The following is a 16,629-nucleotide window of genomic DNA, read 5'->3' as shown; positions in this document are numbered from 1 at the left end:
CCCCTGACCCGCTACGCTGAGCTGCGAAAGCCAAGGGTCTCTTATGAGGGGTCACCCCGCTGCCTTCACCAGTCATCCGGTTGCCGTTTTAACAGCCTAGGAGCGCGAGTGCAAAGCGTGGGCAGAGACGCTGTGAAAGGGGTGGGGAAGGAGCAAGGGAAGAGTGTTCTCCTAGACCTGGATGCCGTGGAGGTACCCGGCGGGGACAGCGACCTGCCTGACTTACTCGGAGTCCCTGCGCCGTTGCAATTTCACCAGCTCCCTCTGCTTTTCCTTGTACCGCCGCTGCACCTCAGCCAGCCGCATCCTGTAGTCCAGCTCCATGGCATCCATGTTCTCGATGGCGGACTTGATGGAGAACATCTGGGGAGGGGGGAGGCAAGGCAAGCAGAGACGGTATAAGGGGATGCGGGAAGGCTGCTGCCAGCCCCGGGGTTAGGTTAGAACAGGCCTGTTGCTGCTCCCCATCCCGCTGCTCAGCAAGGGCCACAGAGTCCCATCAATGCAGCGAGCAGAAGAGCTGCCCTCCCACATCACAACTGGCAGAGAACTCCTATTTACATGGGGTTGCCTCCTTACCTTGGAGACCGGGCATTTGAATGCCCTAGCAGGCTGCCCTGCAGTGGCACGCGCAGCTGCCATGTGGGAGACCATAATGTAAGCCCTGATTGTCTGCTCCCCTAACTAGAAGGAGATGTTACACCTCTGCAGAGGCAGGCAGCTCAGGCCCTGGAAGCCAGGGCCACCATGCTGTGCCAGGACCCCCTCCAACCTCAGTAGAGGGCAGCACAGTCATGTCCCTGTCCTCCTTGTCTGGACGGGTGCTGGGTCCAATGAGGAAGCAGACCAGAAGCTTAAACCTGCCATAGGAAGGCTCCTGTTTTCCTAGGGCACAGGGCTGGGCAGACATACCTGAACTGGCTTGGGCACTGAAAGCAAGCTAGCTGCATTACCACACTTCACCCAAGCTAACTGGCCAGGCAAGCATATGGCGCATCTCCCCACTACCCTTCTAGTGCAGGTATACTGCTTCTAGTACCTAAGCTGGCTTGTTCAGAGATAGTGCAGCTATCTCAGCATGACTCTACGTTGTAGGCATGGTGTGAGAGTGCAAAGAGAGTCTTGGATCCATAAAAGGAAAAGCCAAGGAGTTGAATAAACCAATTAATTCTTCCTCCCGTTGACTGGATTTAAACTCACCCCAACACATTACCAACCATTCAGCAGTTACTGCCTAGTAAATGCCTAAAGAATTTGCAAAGCTATCCCCCCGAGAAGTAAAAGAATGCCGGCACTATCTTTGTGTACCCCCGCGGCCAAAGAAACAACGTATGAGCTTCCCCTGCTGCCTTTGTATGGCAAACACCATTCCCAACACTGTGCCCCTTCCCGCTGAGATCAATGATGCTTAAGCACAAACAAGGAAGGAAACCACATCGTGCCCCATTGACTTCTGCTCAGCTACAACTGCAGAGCTGGGAAAAGGAGAGAGGGGGAAAGTGCAGGTTGGCAGTGAAAGTAGTCGGGAAGTGAACTGCTGTATGGACGAACAGCGGCATTGAGAGGACCTTTCAGGTACCCCATGGCTTCAAGCTCAACAGCATCAAAGAGCTACTTACAGGTTCATCCTTCTTCTGCATCCAGCTGTACTTCTTGTTGGGATTCAGCTCTCGAGGCAGCCGGATGGTTTTCAGACTGTCCATGAACGGGGTGGAAAGCACCTCCATCAGCATGTGGGTGCTGGCCGCCAGCAAACTCTCCAGGGTGGGGCGGATGGGACAGTTCTCTGGATCTGCTTAGGAATGAAAGAAACCTTTAGGATTTCACCTGCCATCACGACAAGAGTCGACTGATCTCTGATGGGCATCAAAGATCTGTCCTCTGCCATGGGGTGTCTGAATCAACCTCGGTACCACCCATATCTGAGGCCTAGCATGTAACGACCCACTCAAGGGATCCCCGGCAGCTTTCCAACAGACAGAACACTGTTTCACCCGCACCTGGACGTGACTGGAAGCCAAGATCCTTTCAGGATCAGCCAGGCTCTTATTGCTGAAAGTCGGTTAGAGCATCTGGGCCTCCTATGCCAAACCCTGGCTGCCTACAGAACCAGTCTTTGCCCAAAGGATGTTAAGGCGGGCAGAACTTGGTGAGCGTAACAGCAAGAGGGGTCGTGCTGTTTAGTACCATGTTGTGTTCATCTATAAACTGTCTAGACGCAGGGATGGGCTTGGAAAGCAAAAAGCAGCCCAGACACCACTTGTATCTCTACCTCCTGTGGCAGGACTCTGATGCCAAGTCAGTCTGGAGAATCAGCAATAAAAGCAGGTTACACTGGGAGCTTGGTGGGGCTGCTGGACAAACGTGCAACACGCGCCGACTCAAATGCTCGGAGACAAGGGGATTATGTGAGTGTGGGGCCCACAGAGACACTCCAAGCTGCACGGACAGGTGCAAATATACTAGCCCCCTCCCAGGATTAGATATGGTGCCTTCAACCCCACAACTCACTCTGCATTTCTTGTTTCCTCTTCTCCAGTTCCATCTCTGCGATTTCACTCAGCAGGGTGATCCCCTGCAGGAAGGAGTGCTCCAGCGACTGGTCGGGGGATGCCTCCATGGTCATTTGGGAGTGGGTTATGACGCTGGTGGTCAGCAAGGAGCAAGCCTGAGGCATCTCTGTAGCAGCTACTAAAGCATTCATGCCAGCCAGTGGGTCATCAGGCTTGATGTCCAGAGCTGGGATTTGGCAGGACATGGCCTCATCCGCGTACGGGGGAATCTCTGACCCCTGCTCCCCCTCAGCTGAAGGCAAGCTGGAAAACTCCCGCCCTTGAGGCAAGTGACTGCCCTGCAGGTCCATGGCCAGGGAAGGCTCCTCCCCTTCGGGCTTCACATCCATCTCTGGCTGCTTGCTCTCTGCGTGCATCAGTGAGCTCTCATACTCCATATGCACTGAGCAGGTCTCTGGACCGGTGCCTGCCTCAGTCTGGGCCTCTGCTTCTGCAGGGCAGGCCACGACCTGGTAGGCTTGCTGACAGCTCTGGAGGGCCTCTTGCTCCTGCTCCATAGTGCTCAAGGCTTCCCCTTGGCGCAACAAGAGATTGCAGCTGTCCATGTTCTGCACAGGGACGGCAGCGGAGGTGGCCATGTTCAGAGCCTCCATGTCCTGCTCGCAAATCCCTTCCTGGCTTTCGTCCATCTCCACTTCCGACTTCACCCTCTCTTCCAAGGCCTCTTCTTCCACCGTGGCCTGAATGGGCTCCAGCATTTTGGACGGGGACAGGTGTATGGGCTTGACCTCTGGAGAAAGCTCCATGTGCTCAGAGCCCTCCGCGGGCAGGGGGACGTCAGGAGCCAGGCCATCCGCATCAGAAGCTGCCGTGGGCTGGAGGAGGTAAGGATAATGGCGTCCGAAGGAGGCGGGAAGGGACTGGAATGGATACCCTGGTGGGATCTCTGCAAGAAACCAAAAGAAATAGGATGGAGAGAGGCTGGGTGCCCATGAGCCCTGTCACCCAAGCCTGGTTCTCTCCTACTCAATTCCAGGGACAGTTTTCCTTCTACATGCCACCCTCTCCGACCCCTTTGCTCTTCTCAATGGCTGCACTTCTGGTATTCCCTCTCTGCTCAAGCTGATGTCCTCCATCAAGGCTGTAAAGACCACAGGAACCATCAGCCAGCTAGTCCCAGGGGAGAAGAGAATCCAGCCTCCGCTCTTCACCCCGCTCTTCTCCCCCAAATGCTAATCTTCACCTGGAGGAACCAATCCCTCCCAAAGTAAGACGAGAACCGGGACCAAGACTCCTGGTATCTCTACAGTGCCACATCACAGGTCAATCCTTGCACCCCATCTCCCAAGAACTTCCTGCTCCGTGTGCATTAGCCTTCACTGAAAAGGACCTATGCAATCTTCTCCTGGGAAGGGTCTGAAGCAGGAAAGAGTTGAGGAGAGAAAGGGAGCCAGGCACAAACACACGGGGACTCTGCCAAAGCAGGGCTCTCTTACCTGGGAACAAGGCCTGGAATGGACTGGTGGCCTCTTTCTCCAGTTCCAAGTCTTTCTTCTCCACATTCTCAGGTGTCTCTTCTTTTGGAGGGATGGTAGGGGCAGGGGGTGGAGAGGCAGGGGCAGGGCTAGAAGGATGGGAGCTGGGGGTGGCAGGATAGGAGTAGGCTGGCTGTGTAGGTGGCGCCTCCATCTTTTGGATCACCTCAGCTTTGAGCACAGACACGGGCGAGGCTCTGGGAGACAGGGGGGGTGGACTCACAGCCTTGCTGTAGGACGTGGAGGTGCTCGGAGACAGGACGGGTGGCTTCCGGTGCAGCAGCCCTGATGTGGAGGAGGACAGGCCTGACTTGGCATTGTCCAGGCTACGTTTGCTAATCTTCTCTTCCATGTCCACTCGATGCTCATTGGCTTTTAACCTCTCCTGTTGCAAAAGCAGAGAAAAAACCTTGGGGTGATGTTGCTTGGGATACCAGGCCTGAAAGCAAGAAGGAGCCTCAACATTAAGCTAGTAGGGAGGTCAAAAAAGACACCACGACCAGCCATTATCAGCACTGGAGAAGGGCTAATGCAAGGTATTGGAGCCAGGGCTCCCACACACAACACAATGCCCCATCTCAAAGCTCTTGCTAAGCAGCTGAGTCAACTGACCCAAAGTGACAATGTAGGGGGCAGCTATACAGGAATTGATCCTGAAAGGGCTCCCTGCAAGTGCCAGGTGGGAGGTCTAAAAGAGTTAGAAGCTTTACAATGAAGAGGTTGTAGGAAAGGCCAGGACGGAAGATGACTGCTGCTGCCGACTCTTGTGACTTGTATCACAAGCTATTTAAGACTTCCTCTCCCAGCTCCAGGAGCCATGCAAATACCTGAGAACCTAAGCTGCCATTTAAAAGAAAAAGATTTCCAGCTCCTAAGCTAGAAACATGCAGCTTAATAATCATTCCCCCGTTCTGTCCCCAAGCAACACGACAAATGAAGGCAACTTGAAAGCAGGCTGAACTTTATGCTTTTTAAAATCTTGTGCCTTAAGCCTGTCTCTGGTCACTTGGGGTTTGACACGATGTTTGTGTGCTTGTGAGTGATGATATTGGGTCCCGAGGTTTCAGGAAGGAGTATGTGGTCTAGCAAGATTTGTTTGGAGTGGAATTGGCACTGAAATGCTGTGTTCAATAAAGGAGGCATCAACCAGCAAACTGCTGTTTGCAGCCGTAATCAAGGTACCGAGCCAGCGTCCTAATGCCTCCAGGTCAAAGGACCCCAAGACTGAGGTTTCCTTAAGGACTGGAAATAAACTGCTTGGCAGATCTCTCTGAATGCTGGGTGTGCGAGCAAAGAAAATGGGAGGTTATAGGGATCTGTGCTCCCAGAGACCCAGACTACAAGACTGCCTTGCTGTAAAGCTGCCCGTCACAGCCCCTACAGAACATACCACCAGCTGTGCGCTCCTCTGGAGCTCCATGGCATGCGCGGCTTGCTGCTGCAGGATGTATAGCTCGTGCTGTCGAAGCAGCTGCTGGTGAGACAGCAGCTGGAGCTGGTGCGCGTGCTGGAGGGAGCTTCTGGTTGGAGGGTACATCGCTGGCCAGAGAGGGGGGGTGCGCTCCATCAGCTCAGCTATGGCAAAGCAGAGACACAAAGGCCATTGCTACCATGGGGAGAACATGAGCTCATGGGGGATCTGCACTCATCTGAGGCTGGTGCAGGTTCCATGCAGAAGCGTCTCTTGCCAGACAGTGCAACGTGTACCCTCCTGGCGTGTTCCCACTGACAGACCCCAGTCCTCGCCCTGTACCCCAGGTTTGGGTTACGATCAGTCAAGGCAGTGCCCAAAAGCCATCTCCCTTGCTTGTGTACTCACCAAAGTGTGGCAAGTGCTCACTGGGGATCACAACTAGCTGCCCAGACTGAGGATCTCTGACAAACTGGTAGGCAGAAGGGAGAGCGCCGCCCATGGCAGGGGGGAAGCCTGGAGTCATGCCTTGGTGCAAGGAAGGGTGTCCAAGTCCTAGAAAAAGAATCATCACCCCAGCTCAGCTCGATGGGACAGAGGTGTGCACAAACCCCCAGCCCCAGAGGGCTTTTGCAGACATTGAAGCAAGGGGGAGATATGGGGTACGTGAAGGAAATGAGTAGGCAAAAGAGAAACTAGAACCCCGTGCTGCTCACAGGGCCTCAGCCTGCATCAACTACAGGCATGGTGCCTGCTTCAAAGCACACAATCTCCCTCCTCCCTGCAAATCAGATGGGGGCCAAGAACAAAGCACACAATCTCCCTCCTCCCTGCAAATGAAATGGGGGCCAAGACCCCCCTGCCAGTCAGTGCCATTCTGCTCCTCCCTGACTGCATTCGCACACACCCGCCACAGGCCCCTGCCCTTCCCGCTCCCAGAGACTCACCGTAGGGGTGGCCAGCTAGCCACATGGAAGGGCTACCTGTCCTGGGGAGCCAGGGGTGAGCTGCCAAGTGAGAAGCAGGGTCAGCAGACCAGCGCCCTGAGCCGGCCAGCGTTGGCCCCCCTGTCACCATGAGGTTGGAGTTCAAACCGTTGGTGGCACAGCCAGAGGGGTGTATCCGAGCAAAGTCTGCCAGCTCCTTGCTTTCTCTGAAGGGTAGGAGAGAAGGGGTGAAAAGCAAAGGGTTAGTACAGTCCACCTTGGCTGGCTGAGGAGCGCAAAGCATCAGCTCCCAACACAGCACACATTACTGGACCTCCTAAGAGTCGGTTTTCAAAATAAAGCTCAGCAGCACGACGACAGGTTAGGAGAGGTTGTGTCTGGAGCCCGAGGGCTCCTTAGAGCAAGAGGAAGGTGAGCAGCAGGTGCAGAACTCAGCTCAGCACCCGCTGCCCTCCTTTCCTTGGGAGCAGCTCTGGGTTCTGCCCAGTATCTTGTGAAGCCTCTGCCTTCACCGGGGGCATTAGCAAGGGTCATGCTGCGGGCCGATGAGAGGTGCAGTGCAGATGCTTGCAATGTTGGCAGGCTCCTTGGTCTCTACCCTCCCTGAATCCCAGCCCCCTCCTCGGGGCCTGCCTCTGCTCTTGGGGCCATCAGCACTTTGTCAAGACTGCTGCTGGCACCCACATTCCCAGAAGAGCAGAAGGCTGGACGCAGGAGCCTGCGATGCTGTTGGCTTCACGTGGGAGACTCTACGTGCACTGCCTGCAGCACAAAGTGCCAAGGGCATGCACACGCCATGTACACAGGGAGAAGCAGGGAGCAGGCCTGAAGGAGCAAAGCCCAGGCCCTCGAGCAGGGCATCACCTCAGCAGCTTCTCTTGATCTCGCTCCAAACGCCCTGCCAGGAGGTGGCTGTCCCGGTGGCGGCCCCGGTCATCCCCACAGTCATCGTCCGAGCGGCCGTGCCCTGTGATGCAAACAGAAGCTTAAGGGCTAGAAGGGATGTCCGCGGCACTCTAGTCCAGGCCATCAGTAGATGACAAAAGCAAGCCATGAAAATACCACTGGCCTCCTTCGGTAAGACACACTGGGCTCCCTCCGAGCTGGCAATTCAAGGGCTACAATTCCCATTTAGCGTCTCCTGGCAGTCACCGTGAGCAGTCAACAGAGTCAGCTGGAGTCATAGGACAGGGCTGCCAAGGGACCTACCAGTCAGAGATATGATCAACGCACAAAACTTAAGGGATTGCCTATTCTGGCGTTTTTAACACTGTTCCCATCCCAGTCACGTCTGGTTTGAAGTCATTCCAACCACAACTGATGTGTTAAAAGCTAAAACTATTGGAACAAACTTTACCTGCAGACACAGTGGGATTTCCTGTTGCTTGAGGTATGCTAGTAGGAAATCCAGGTTGGTCTTTAAGACTTCCTATACAGATCGGGTCAAATGGAAGCTATTGGCTCGACACAGAAATGCCTGGGTGGGGTTCTCCAGTCTGTTAGGCAGGGAGCAAACAGGTGCTTTCCTCTGCTCTTATTCTTCCAACACTACTTCATTTGGTCAAAATCTACCGATACATGAACGCCCATAATAAACACCGCCAGCCCACAAGTGACGGGAGACACCTACGGTGCTGATAGCACAGCCCCAGCCTTGCAAAGCAACCTTTTAGCAGAAGCCCTCAACCCTCCTCAAAGTCCAAAGGACCCAAGGAGACTCTGCCCAGGTGCAAGGAGGTGCTGGCATCAGGGTTAGGCAGCAGGAGTGAAGGAGGGATTGGGCATTTGCATGGCCAACTGGACCCAGAATTAAATCCACCAATGCAACCAAAGCTTGGGCTGGAAGAAAAACTTCCTGATTCAGGGGGTGAGCAGGTGAGGGATCTGTGGGGGGCAAATCTACGGCGGGACACCTTGTTCTTCATCTGAAGCCTTTGGTGCCGGTCACCATCAGAGATATGATCATGGAGTAGATGGAACCTGGGTCAGCATCAGCTTGGCACCTCCCATATCCAAAGCACACTCTTAAGTCCTGGTTACCTTATCTATTTATTTTCCTGGCTACAAGTCCAATGCCCTTGCCTTGGATACCTCCCTCTATCCCTCGCACAATCGCCTTTTTTCATGCCTTAGCTTTTCTTAAGAGCTTTGGTTTTCAAAGCCTGGCCCTAGCCTCAGTCAGTCCGTGGGAGACGGGTGGGAACCTCCATTTCCCCCACCCGGCAATTAGCAGGTCTCCATTAGCAGGCCTGGAGCCCACAGTGGCGCGACTCTACCCCTGGGTGATGGCCCTCATCTTTCACCGGATGTCTCCCTTTGAGCAGGGCGGTTTTCCGTTGCTTTCCAGAGCTGCCCCTCTGCTCTGCAGCGAGGAGGGGGAGCGAGGGCCGGGGATGGAAAGCATCTCGACATCCAGTCTATTTTGCTGACAGGGAGTCTTTTAAAGGAGGGCTCCGCTGTGTATTTCCACAAGCCTGGACAGCCCGCGTTTCTGAGCTGTCAAGACTGCAATTCCCTCCGCTTTTACTGTCAGAAAGAATATCGGAACGAAACGACATCTCTCCCCCTCCCTCCTTTTGATGGGCGGCAGGCAGAAAGCGCCGATCGCCGCGTGCCAGGGTTTCCACTATCTGTCCCATGATCCCAGTACAGGGTTGGACACTAGACGCCTTCACGCTCTCTGAGCTATCAGCTCTTGCTTCGGTCAGGACAGCGTGCCGGATGGGTTTTGAACCTGAAAGCTTGCTTAATAACTATTCTCCAACCATTTGCGTTGGTCTAATAAAAGATATCAGATTCACCCAAGGAACCTTGTCTGCCCAAGCCTTCCCCCATGCTTCCCACTGGGCCTGCAGCTATTCAAAGCAAGAGGGAAGAGGCCAGCACCACCTTTGCTCATCCTACATTTGACTTCTCCAAGGACAGAGGAAAGACCCCTCTGCCCCGCCAAACACTCTGCATTACAGCACGGTCCCTCTGCAGAGGGATGACGGGCAAGACGTCAAGCCCGTCTCCGAGGCACCTAGATCCCCATGCTCCGGTGCCCACGCTACCCCGATGGTCATCTCGCTGCCCCACAGCCAAAACAGGGCGCACGGAGAGGATATGGTCTGATACGCCTTTGAAAGCGGAGCGGGGAAGGGAGAGAGGGGAGGGGAAATGGATTTTTCCAGGCACATCCATCAAGTGAGCTGGCAGCACCATGGGGTTGTACATCAAACCCACCTTAAGAGCGCCTTCTGCTGAGTCTACAACTCCGCGCGGCGGCGTGCGTGGAGCGCCGATTGATCTCGGGGCCCGTGTTTCTTAACAGCTCGCTAACACCGCCAACACACACATACCCCTGGCCCCAGCGCCCGCGGTTTTCCGTTCGGAGCCCCTTTCTTTATTTATTTATGGCCGAGAAAGGCCTGGCCGCCCCTCCGGCAGCTGGAATTGGGACAGGACCTGCAGCTACTTGCCTCCCCGGCCTCTTTCCCCTCCTTGCTGCGGGGCGAGCCAACCCCCCCGTTAGCCATGTATTCTCCCGGGCTATTTTAATTCTCCTTTTTTTTTTTTTGCAAGGGGGCATCATTTATATTATTGTCAGCTGGTTATTTATAGCTCCGTTTTTATTAAACATAAAATAAAACCCCTGGCTCTTTCTTGCCGCTACAGTTCCCCTTCCCAGAAGGGAACGGCTTCCTTTTTCGGTACAAATCGGCGATTGTCTTCCTCCATGAATGGCCATTTTGTCCACGTAGACGAACATGACGCAGGGAGCGCATACAAAATTCAATCAGTTAGGCACGGAGGGGGGGAGGGGGAAAAAAAAAAAAAAGACAACTCTAGGCCCGTTGCCTTGGCAACCTATGCCCAGTACTAAATACTTGCATTTTCCTTGCCAAATACTACAGATTAGCCAACTAAAGCCTGCTTTCTCTTTCTTAAAAGGTCTAAACATTCAAGCACCATCCACTCGCTGCAACCAAGCTAATGTTATTAGTGGAATATCTCTTGGCACGCAAGGAGGGGTTGGGGAGGCGGAGGGGGGAGAAAAGCGCCCTTGTTTTCGGCATGAAAGCCAACGCCATCACTTAGCAACAGACCCCGAGCCCTGTTAGAATTCAACCCTTGTTTGCAGCCTTTTAGTTCGGCTCAGTAAATTACATTTACCGCGGGCTGGGAGGGGCTGGGCGAGTGAATGGCTTAACAAACAGCTCGCTGTGCCGGCGACGAGGCTTTCTGTGCGCTTCGGCCCGGCGGAGGGGCGAGCGTGGAAAGAATTAAGGGGGCTCTGGGAATGGGAGGGGGGCCAAGGAGGTCGGAGCTGCCAAGAGGGAGAAAAAATGACCCTTTGCACAAAGGTTTCGGCTAGGAGAACGTGATGGCGGGGGTGATGCATCTTTGCGCCGGGGAAGGATTAAAAAGCGGGGTGGAAAAAAAGACTATCGGAGCCAAATGAATGCGCCCGTCTGACTCCCACCCTCTCGGCGCTGCCATTCAATGGGAGCCGTGTGGAACACGGCCTGGGAAGCGAGGGCCAAGGGGCGGGCGCCCGCCCGCCGGGGAGGGACCAGAGGAGGTGGGTGTGCAGCTTTTCGGGTCCGACTAGAGGCCAGGGGTTCCTCCCTCCTGGCGTGTCTGCACCTCTTCCAGCAATTAAAGGTCTCCGCACTTTTGGTATGAATGAGCTCCCCCGCTTGTATGCCCAAGGGTCTTTCCTCCCCGATAAGCTCTGAGATGTACCCCCCTTTCCCCAGGGGAGCAAGGTTTATTACCCCTTGGTGCCTTGGCAAGCAGGACGGGGAGGTCAGCACAATATTGGGACACAGACCCGTACGCCTGGCAGCAAAAGACTCAGTATTTCCTCAGCAGCACGGGGCGGGAAGATCGACTCGAGGACCACTGCAAGCCAAGAGAGGACACTTATCCTCTGAAAAGCGCCTCTCCAGGCTCAGTCCTCCGGAGGCGTTCAATACGATGGGCGCAAGGGGCAGGGGCATCGACGTGCATTGGGGCATCCGAAGAGGAAAGAGAGATTAGGAGCAATCAGGCTGCTCACACCGCGCCAGCCTTGGGAAGCCGGGAGGGACGGGATGGACATCGCATCAGTCGAACGTCAATTGGTTTCTACACCGATTTGCAAAACCTGATGCAACCGCCCTGCGCAGATCTCCTCGCTGTGGGTTCAGGGAGGTTTCTTTCAGCTCAGCTTCCCAAACTCCTTGCTACCAAATTAAAATCAAAACTACATCAAACTACACAGGTTTATGCACAGGTTTGCACCAGGGGTTTGAACATCCAGAGATGCCACTGGGGCCTTTCCCTTTCCTTGAGGTGACACCCTTCCTTTGGAAGTGCAAGCAAGCTCATGGGGACACCTTTTCCTGCAAAAAAAGGCCTCTCTCACCCCCAAGAAAATACAATTAGAAAAAAAAGGATTTTTACAAAAAGAATCCCACAAAAATCTGGAGAGCGTTCGTCAAAAAACGTAACTTCTGTTGCTGTTGACCTTCACCCGCCACAAGTGTTTCGTTTTTACTGAAAGTTTTCACCCAGCGCAGCTGAAACGGTTTCGGTTTTGGATAACACAATCCCAATTTTTGTTGTTCTCAAAAATGGGCTTTTCCCACTGGAGTTTCCATTTCAATAATAATAAAAGAAAGCTATGTTTCATTTTAAAACTATTCCAAGGCAAAACTTTGATCAATCTCAATCACCGTCTGGAGAATCCTCTCTGTGGGTTGCTTCTGTTTACTGTAAGCTGCGCTGAGTCTTCGAGATGGGACGGGATATAAATCTAATCCAGGGTATAGACAACTACAGGGCCCTGACGGGTTATGGGGCATGTCCCTAAGCTCAAAGAGGTCTAAGTCAGCAGGGATCCATCCACTGACTTTACTGGGCTCTGGAACAGGCCAGATCTAAGTGGTTTTTGTGCGGTGTGTGGCTCATACCAGGGTCAGACCCAAGCAGCTCTCTCATCCCTGATGGATGGGACTAGACTGGGCTGCGGGGTTAGCACGACACTTTTCCATTGCTCCTCCACCCAACGCGATTCTGCGACACGCGTGCAAGACGTGGTGGGGTCTCCAGGCAAACAGGACACATGGCTAGTGCAAGCGCTCAGTTTGGGAGTGCTTTTGGGGTCTCAGCTGATTCCTGATGTCTATGTGCCGAGCACCTGTAGGGGCTATAGCCTTCAAGGCTGGACACTGGAGAAATCCTATGATGGTTGCTAGCGCCCTGGCTTCTCAGACCCGAGTGAGACCTGCTCTGCAAGGGGTCGCTCTCCGGTTTTCCAAGGCTGGGCTCCAACATGGGGAGCCTCACTGTAGCTATTAGGCACTGGGGGAAACTCCTGGAGGAGTGGGGGTTGATAGGCTACCCCCTTCCAGGCCTCCTCTGGATCCACCCCTGCAGCCCACACTTGAACCACTGGCACAGACCAACAGGTGCCTTTTATAAGCAAGGTCTGCATTGAGCAACAATGGCATCTAGCGGCCACCCAGGCCCACTGCAGGCACGACGGTTGTGGAGTCCTCTTGCCAACATCTCGTTTCCATTAAAAAAAATAAGAGCTGAGCTGCAAATTCAGCCAGCAGCCCACTGTGCTGAGCACCGTAGCTCTGCTAAATCTGAAGGGCGCTGGAAATCAAACAGGCCGGTGCTAGGTTTAATAAGAAACTAGTCAATGTACGTGTGTGTGTGTGTGTGTGTGTGCATGTGTTTGGGGGGGGTGGGGAGTATACAGGTTGTAGCCATATTGGTCTACAGGCAAAAAGGAACCAGAACTCGTGGCAGAGGTGATCTCTTGTATTAGACCAACTAGATACGTGCAAAAAAATTATTTATTTGCAAGCTTTCGGGCACGTTTGCCCTTCTTCAGGCATAGGAGAATGCAAAGATTGTAAAATGTCTCCTAGGTGGCAATGAAAATTCGTATTTCACAGGAGGGCTGAAGGTGTTGTAAGATCTCCTGTTGTAAGAACACTTTCAGCTCTCCTGTGAAATATGAATGTTCAGTTCCACCTAGGAGACTTTGTATTCGCCTATGCCTGAAGAAGGGTGAGTGCGCCCCCGCAAGCTTGCAAATAAAGATTTTTTTTTGCATATATCTAGTTGGTCTAATACAAGAGATCACGTCTGCCACAAGTTCTGATTCCTTTTGTGTGCGCGCATGCACGTGTATGTGTATGCATGGAGATAGGGGAAGGATGGCCCCATCAGAGCCGGGTTTGCAGGACAGAACAAGCATGTTCATGCTCATGAACATCAACTCAACAGAAGTAAGCAACCGAGGAGGCCAAAACATTACACAAGCCAAGTAGATCGAGTGGGTCCAAGGCACCAGAGGATGGGGGAAATGACAGGCAGAGCTTGGGGTCATGCCACAAACCAGCCCCTTGGGAACAGACCAAGCCTGGGTGGTTTGCTCACAGCAGGGAGAGGGAAGAAGCAAAGAGATGATGTCAAAGGGGGAGGGCTGCATTCTGGTATCTAGGACTCATCTCAGCCAAGCACAGGTCTTGAAGGAACCTCTGCTAGGGTAAGAGGGAACAGCCAGATCCCCCAGGCCCCTTCAGTCCTGGGCTTTCCTGCCCGGGGAATGACAAGAGCCTTCTGGTTGGCTGCACGCCCTTGTGCAAAGAAGGGATACAGCTGAGTCTGCCCAACTCAGTTCACAGGGGACAGCCAGCGATCAACCCCAGTGGCAAGAGGCTCCATCTGTCACAGCCAGCCTCTGCCCTTCTCCCCAGGGAAAGCTACTTGAGGACTAAGCTCTGGACACCCATCCTATTCCTGTCCATCCCCGATCCACAGTCAGCCCAGAGAGGGAACCCCGTGTCATTTCAGCTTCCCCGATGTGCCCCTTTGCTCTCAGCCCATCCCAGGTCGGCAGAGGGGGTTAGGACAAGAGGGAGAGCAAGGCTCTGAGATGGATGCTAGGATCCTACCTTTGATGCTGCTCAGGGAAAGGGAGCGATCCCGGTCCGCCAGGCTGGGCCCCAGCTTGCTGCTGCTGTTGTCCTTCTGCCGGGCCACTGCCACCGCGATGCCGACAGGCAGGTGCCTCACCTCCACCTCGCCCTGGGAGCCGATGCTCTCGCGGCCAAAGGACTTGGCACTCTCTGGCCTCTCCGGGTCTCTCTTCAGCTGCTTCCCCATAGGCTGGGACAGCAGCTGCTGCCCCTTGGAGGCTCCCAGCTGAGAAGAGTCTGGCTTCATGTTACCGAGCCCACCAAACGGGCTCTTCTTGCCACAGCTTTGCCGGGCCGCGTTCTCCTTGGCAAAGCTGCCGCTGTACTTGATAAGGCTCTGCATGGCAGACCCTTCGCCATGGGAGGTGGGGTGGAGGATGTCTGCAGAGCCCCGGGACCCTACCACCGAGGACCTCTGCAGGCCACTGGGGTCAAGGTACACCTTCTTGGCTTCCTCCTCCACCCGGTTGACGTGGTTGTGCTGGGCGGCTAGCACTGCCATCTGGGTGGTGGCGAAGTTGCCCATTTCAAAGGGCTTCCACTTTTGCTCAGGAGGCTTCAACTGGCCGTGGTCCAGGTGCTGCCTGGAGGAGTCCAAAGTGCCGTAGACCTTTGCTGACTCTTTGGAGCCAGCGCGGGGGAAGCGGTCTCGATCGCAGGCACGGTGTTCCACGTCCGGACTCGGCTTCATCAAGTCCTTGGCCGCCAGGAACTCCCTGCTCTCCGGAGACCCCAGGCCAGGCCGGTTCAGGAAAGGCTCTGAAGCCACCTGCCTCTTCAGCGCCATAGAGTTGGCCCTGATCACTGACCCCTTCTCCCGCAAGGCCTCCATCCTTTTGGCGTCGCTGTGGCAAGAGAAGTCCTGGGACAAGAGGGTGCGGGTGGTGTCAGCAAGACACCGCTCTGTCGGCGACTGCAACACGCCCACCTTGCCCATGTCCTTGTCCTTCGCTTTGTTGTCCCGGGCCTGGGAGGCGATCTGGATGGGCCCGTTCCTCTCATCGTAGGCCTCGACCGAAGGCACGAAGGTGGGGGCAATGACTTTGTGTTCCCTCCCGGGCTCTTTGGCCGGGGGGAAGATGGTGTACATGTTGGAATGGACAGGCTGCGGAGGGAATGTCGAGGACGGCGCCATCTTCCCCGGGGGAGCTGCGTGTGGGGAGGGGCAACTGCAGGAAATGTGCAAAGCACCAACCGAAGTCAGGATGGAGTCACCCCTTTTCAGCCTGTCGGGGTGGGCGTGAGCAGAAGGCCTCATGTTCTCGTCGTGCCGGCTGGGGTCCTTGGCACACCGGTCCTGCTCAACCCCCAGCACTTTCAGCATGGGGTCCCCACCACCATTGCAGTTACTGAGGGAAGAGGTCTGCAGCGGGTTCTTGGACTTTGGTTCTCCATTGCCAGCCCCCCGATTTGGCATGTGCTCCATGAGAAAAGGGGACAGGCGCTCCCCTGCCTTCACCAAGCCAGCCACTTTCCGCTCGCTGTCGGGCTTGGTGTCCTGGGTGAGATCCACCACGCTGCGTGGCCGGGGCTCCTCTTTCTGCTTGCTGTCCTTCTTGGAGAAGGGCAAGGAGAGGTCGCTCCTACACGCCCGCTCCTTGCCAGGGGGGTCTTTCATGCTCTCCTTCGAGCTTTTGTGCAGGTGCCCAAGGTCTTTCTCGCGCAGCAGGGCACTTGGCGTGTGATTGGCCGCCGTCCTCGAGATGGGGGCTTGGGGTTGCAAGGCTGGCTGCCCCACATGGCCGGACAGGTAAAACCCATCTGCAAAACAAAACGGGACAAGGTGACATCGGTTTCTCTCCAATGCTGGTGCAGAACAGGGGCTATGCCCTCTTGGGACCCCTGCGGCTCTAGGGTGGGAGAAATGGGCATGTTAAAGTAGGCCAGGGCATGACGGGGTTGAGACCACAGATCCCCCTTGCATGCAGGGGCAAGGGGGATCCTTCATAGCCCCCCTGGTGAGCAGGTAGCCGTGATGCTGAGGCCTGACAGGGTCCCCAGAACATGGCCAAATCCCAAATCCAAGATTCAAGGGATGGGTAGGGAGGAAAGAAAGAGACTGCCCAGAAACCCACCTCTCCCATGGCTGAGCCCAGCTGCCCCACCCCATCCTGAGAGCAGCACCCTGGAACCGAGGGGCTGCCTATGCCATGGAGAGAGACAACCGCCCTGTTTTTTAATCCCTGATGAAGTTCAACTGGAACCCCTCTGATCTCCCAGTGCAAGGCCATCACCATACGGCAGCACAAGCCCCTTCCC

The 16,629-nt window shown here is 54.9% G+C and overlaps 1 protein-coding gene across 4 annotated transcripts in view; it reads right to left on the bottom strand.

Moving 5' to 3' along the window:
* Window positions 1-16,125, bottom strand: part of TNRC18 (trinucleotide repeat containing 18) — a 48,075-nt gene extending 31,950 nt beyond the window's left edge. For 3 of the 4 annotated variants that reach the window (XM_014520103.2, XM_025204560.1, XM_014520102.2), the window contains exons 1-9: window positions 14,347-16,125; window positions 7,271-7,373; window positions 6,407-6,612; window positions 5,868-6,014; window positions 5,439-5,623; window positions 4,010-4,433; window positions 2,512-3,459; window positions 1,620-1,795; window positions 227-363 (exon numbers count right to left, since the gene is read on the bottom strand). In XM_014520103.2, coding sequence (XP_014375589.1) covers window positions 227-363; window positions 1,620-1,795; window positions 2,512-3,459; window positions 4,010-4,433; window positions 5,439-5,623; window positions 5,868-6,014; window positions 6,407-6,612; window positions 7,271-7,373; window positions 14,347-15,988 — 3,968 coding nt within the window. In that variant the 5' untranslated portion in view covers window positions 15,989-16,125. The remainder of the gene's footprint in view (window positions 1-226; window positions 364-1,619; window positions 1,796-2,511; window positions 3,460-4,009; window positions 4,434-5,438; window positions 5,624-5,867; window positions 6,015-6,406; window positions 6,613-7,270; window positions 7,374-14,346) is intronic. The other variant, XM_025204561.1, reaches the window with a different exon arrangement.
* Between the last annotated feature and the right edge of the window lie 504 nt (window positions 16,126-16,629).

The sequence above is a fragment of the Alligator sinensis genome, unplaced genomic scaffold (assembly GCF_000455745.1).
Source record: "Alligator sinensis unplaced genomic scaffold, ASM45574v1 scaffold402_1, whole genome shotgun sequence".
In the NCBI taxonomy this organism is placed as follows: domain Eukaryota; kingdom Metazoa; phylum Chordata; order Crocodylia; family Alligatoridae; genus Alligator; species Alligator sinensis.
This window is presented reverse-complemented; position numbering and strand designations above follow the sequence as displayed.